Source organism: Astatotilapia calliptera, chromosome 12 (assembly GCF_964374335.1).
Source record: "Astatotilapia calliptera chromosome 12, fAstCal68.1, whole genome shotgun sequence".
NCBI lineage: Eukaryota > Metazoa > Chordata > Actinopteri > Cichliformes > Cichlidae > Astatotilapia > Astatotilapia calliptera.
The window spans coordinates 31464340-31468552 of NC_137433.1; the positions used below are offsets into that span (position 1 = coordinate 31464340).

A 4213-nucleotide genomic window follows, 5' to 3' on the forward strand; every position below is an offset into this window, starting at 1 on the left:
GATACACACCTGGGGAAAGATGGGCAGAAGTGTGGATAATCTTTGTAACTCCTCTGAGCAGTTCATTTGTTGCATTATCTGAATAAACTTTAATTTCAGTGGTCACACAGACGACGCTACAATTTAAAAACTACTTTTCAACCAGGATTGTTGCTTTTACTGAACCATCCTGAAAGATTAGATTTCATATCAGCACCTGGAGTAAATGTCAGACTGAAACTATCGTCCAGATCCCCTTTTCTATAATAGGTTAAAACGATAAAATGTATCTATGTCTATGTGATTCAATATTTGCTTACTGGGGGCTTTGAAACACTTTAGTGAAACAATTACTCATACTTAACAATTCAGAAGGTAACAAATCATTTATTAAATAAATAGTTCAAATAAATAACATACCTTATATTCACAAACAAACCAAAATAACTTACAAAAGAGGTATCAGAAGATCATCGGCACACTCTTAACAGGAGACAATCAACTTATTATTATTATTATCATCTTTGGCTATATGACATGCGTATTGTACAAAAAATGACCAAGTGAAAACACAGCGAAGAGATTTGTGTACAGTTACTGAAAGAAGATTGTCAGTTTTGCCAAAATCCAACCTGACTAGTAACAAATACTGACGCTGTTGTGTGAAAGGGATGAGAAAAGGGGGGAAGGCTTTCTTAGGATTGAGTTTTGTGAAGTGGTATAACCTTGATAATTGAAAAGAAAGGTCACATGTAGTCTTCTCTCGGAGGACGGGGGTAGCATGTCGACTAGTGGGGAAAAAGTGCCCTTGGTTATTTTGAGATTATTTGCAGTCTTGGCTGAACCATTATCTATTCAAATTCCTTATTCAATCTTTTGCTCGGAATGAGAAATTCCTTAATCCCTTCCATTTTTCCTCGTTGGCAAAACACCCCGATACTGCAAAACGAAATTAGTTCAAGGCGGGCCGGCAACAAGGAATATTAACATAAAGACACGAGAGGAATAGTACATCCAGGTTTTTACACACCCATGCAGAACACAAATCAATTTCACCTGCAAATTATATTTCATAACTTCAACACAGAGACGGTGCTCACTTTTCAGCCACGTTTGACTATCACACACTCTGCCCTGAAGGCAGACACACAACAGTCTTTACAGAGGACCAGATCAGAGCAGAAACCCCGGGGAAGAAAGAAAGGGTCCAAAAGTTCACTCCAGAGTTGCTTCTGTTAGATGAGCTGTGGCTCTACCAGGCCTCAGAGCTGTCACAGCTGGATCCGGGCGACGGAGCCTCCGTGTCACTGGTCAGGGCCCAGGGGTGAGGAGGGGAGTGCAGCTGCTCCATGTTGCCTCTGAGAAAGGTGAGCAGGGCGGTGGGGGAGTGGCCGGCCGGCTGGCCGCTCTGGCTCTCCAGCAGCTGGACTAGGAAGTTGATGTAGCGCATGGCCAGGCGCAGGATCTCGTTCTTGCTCAGCTTCTTCTCCGGAGGATGGGTGGGGATGAGCTTGCGGAGCTCGGCAAAGGCAGTGTTGACGTTGTGCTGGCGCCAACGCTCCCTCGTGTTGGTGAACACCTTTCTGGTCATGGTGCTGAGCTCAGCTGCAACAAGTGACACAATGTTAGGCCACTTAATACAAGATATGAGAGTAATTTGTGTTTATTTTGAGTTTTTGATTCCAAACTCAATGCAAAACAGAAAAAAGCTTTAAAATAAAGAAAGAAATCATCAGCGCTGGGGAGTGATAGGAGGAAGGTGGAGGCACCAGGAGCATGGTGAAATTTGCAAACTGTTTTAAACCCCCCAAAAGCATTTATCATAATTGATTCATTTGCTACCTATTTCTGCAATACGCAGCCTTTGTGTTTTTCTTCATATTTAAAGGCATATTCAAGAGTATTTTTTGGCTGGCACAAGTGACACATCAAGTTCTTCTGCAGTGTTTACCATTTGCAAGTGATGAAGCCTTTAAATCATTAACAGATGGTATTTTAAGCTACATTAGAATCTATTTATTAAACTTCTTTTGCACTTAATATTTTGATAACAAATATCTGCAGCTATCAACTATAAATTACAGCACATTAAACATCTACTATGCTACTATAATTGGAAATATTGCCTCGGAGGAGGGAAAATCCTAGAGAATGAAGTAAATGTCTCACCTGTACCTGTGTGTGGGAAATGTGCAGAAATCTCAGAGGCAGAGGTTCCTTTGTCATTGACGTGTCCTGGAGACCAGTGTGAAGGTCCACTTAGACGCGTCTCCTCATGCTCACTGAGCTCCAAGTGAGGAGAGGGGAGAGCCACAGAGAAGGAGGGAGGGATGAGAGTGCCGAGTGCTCGCATCCCACATTTTTATAGCAGCGCAAGCTCCATTGTCTGACGTGTGCTGTCGTGGAGCTGCTGCGTGCATTGTGTGAGGTTGGTGTGATTGTTAAAACACGTAACTCCTCCTTTTTCTGTCACTTGGAACAAGTGTGTGTGTGTTTATGATGCTGCTGTGTTTAAATGATTTGTCTTTTTTGTGGGGGCCTTTCTGCCGCTTTTATGATTTAACAGCTCTTTAAATGACTATTTGTGCTGCTTTTATGATTCATTGCTCATTTAATCCTTGAAGGTTAGCGCTAAAGGTGACAAATAAATTCCTATTGAAGTGAAACTGAGACGTTCATCTCTCTGATCCTTCTCTTACTGCTGTGGACACTTATTCCTTTCTGCTTCTCTGACATTAGGCATGGACAACCCACCGTCCCCTCCACCGAGGAAAAGACCTTGATATCAGTGGCTGCTCTGCTTTGAATCCGGCCTGATTGGGCCACAAAAGGTAAAAATACCATATCCAGATTGACAGTCGGACAATATGGGTTTTGTTATGACTACGGTAATCTTGTTGAGCCATTCCAAGGGGCCACACATAAATTAGAGCGGAAACACGGAGAGCACAGCGTCTAACTCACCTCTCTGCAGCCACTCCTCACTCCCCCATCTCACCCCCTTCCTCTGCCTCCCACTTTCAACCTTCGTTCAGACAGAAAAACACATCTAGTTTAACCAATTGTCACTGTTCTTTTTACACCCTTCAAGTGTTGTTTCAAAGACGCAGCCTTCCATAAAAGTCTCTGTGTGGAGTAGGAATTTACATAATCCGATTAGGGGCCGGGATTAGCCCCGGGCCTGGAGAACAGGCCCGATGGGGGCCGTTTTCTGAATCGGGCATTCATGAGACCCCGCTGCACGTCCAAGAGGCTGCACCTGCAGGCCAGGCGCCGCTGCTCGCTGCCTCCGTCCAGCCTCCACTCCAGGTCTGCAGACTCACTTCTCTGTGTGGTGGTTTGATGGCGGAGTGTACCTGCTGTAAATCATCATCATCTGGGAGCAGAATGAGGGCAAACTCGTAAAATAAATTCAACTGAATGAAGCAGCATCTTGTGTTTTTTCAGGGGGTTCTGCAGAGAAAATCTAAGCCAGAAGTCACTGCAGAATTCATATAAAAACAAATGTTGTAAATGGTAAATGACCTGTATTTGTATAGCGTCTCACTACTCCCTAAGGACCCCAAACACTGGATCTTTTTTTAGGAGTAGACCAAATTGCATTACTTCTTCCTACACTGTTACAACACTGCCAAAGTTCGGAGAAATTACAGTAAATTAAGTCTGAGCTGTTTGGATACTTAACATTTTTAACTACATGTATACTAGTATATATAACGTAATACGTCCTGCTGATGCCGTCGTTCAAACAGCTGACAAAAACCACATAATCAGGCGTTTTATTTTTGGAGTTTGTCCCTTGCAAGTTGATGCACTGTTCCTTTTAATTTTACCTGAGCACCATCTCATTTCGACAGTTGGTACCATGTGAGGGGTTTTCATCAGAAATGTAAAACAAAGCAAACTTTAAGTAGCCTTGTTGATTGGGGCTTAGTTTTGCTTAGCCTTAAATACATTTTTGTTAATCATCAGGAGGCATATAGTGGTAAACTTTATCATTTTTTATCAACTAAAGCAACCCATTCTACCTGGAAAGGTCCATTTTTGTGGGACAACACCCTGAAAACTGAAGGACTGGAACCACATTTTGTACAGATGGACATTCATGTAGCATTTTGGTTATCCTCTACAGCACCATTAGTTTAAACAATTTAGATCGTTCAGTATAAGCTAACATTCATACAATGTTATCTTATACAATTATAATTTTAGCACAACTGTGACACCATGTGTG

The 4213-nt window shown here is 42.4% G+C and overlaps 1 protein-coding gene across 2 annotated transcripts; it reads right to left on the reverse strand.

The window, feature by feature from the left end:
• Positions 1-346: 346 nt before the first annotated feature.
• Positions 347-2409, reverse strand: tal2 (T-cell acute lymphocytic leukemia 2). 2 transcript variants are annotated; one of them, XM_026188069.2, is made up of 2 exons: positions 2155-2409; positions 347-1584 (listed from the first exon to the last, which is right to left on the reverse strand). In XM_026188069.2, the coding sequence occupies exons 1-2, from the start codon at positions 2330-2332 to the stop codon at positions 1232-1234; spliced, it is 531 nt and encodes a 176-aa protein (XP_026043854.2). In that variant the 5' UTR covers positions 2333-2409; the 3' UTR covers positions 347-1231. The 2 variants fall into 2 exon arrangements, with proteins under 2 accessions (XP_026043854.2, XP_026043853.2); XM_026188068.2 differs by having other exon boundaries at positions 2149-2404.
• Positions 2410-4213: the final 1804 nt, after the last annotated feature.

Excerpts from the sequence above, each read along its gene's own strand:
- tal2 (XM_026188068.2), bottom strand. The coding sequence starts at position 2,332 with ATGCGAGCACTCGGCACTCTCATCCCTCCCTCCTTCTCTGTGGCTCTC. Across the intron at positions 1,585-2,148 it reads TTTCCCACACACAGGTACAG|CTGAGCTCAGCACCATGACC; the intron begins GTGAGACATTTA and ends CACTTGTTGCAG.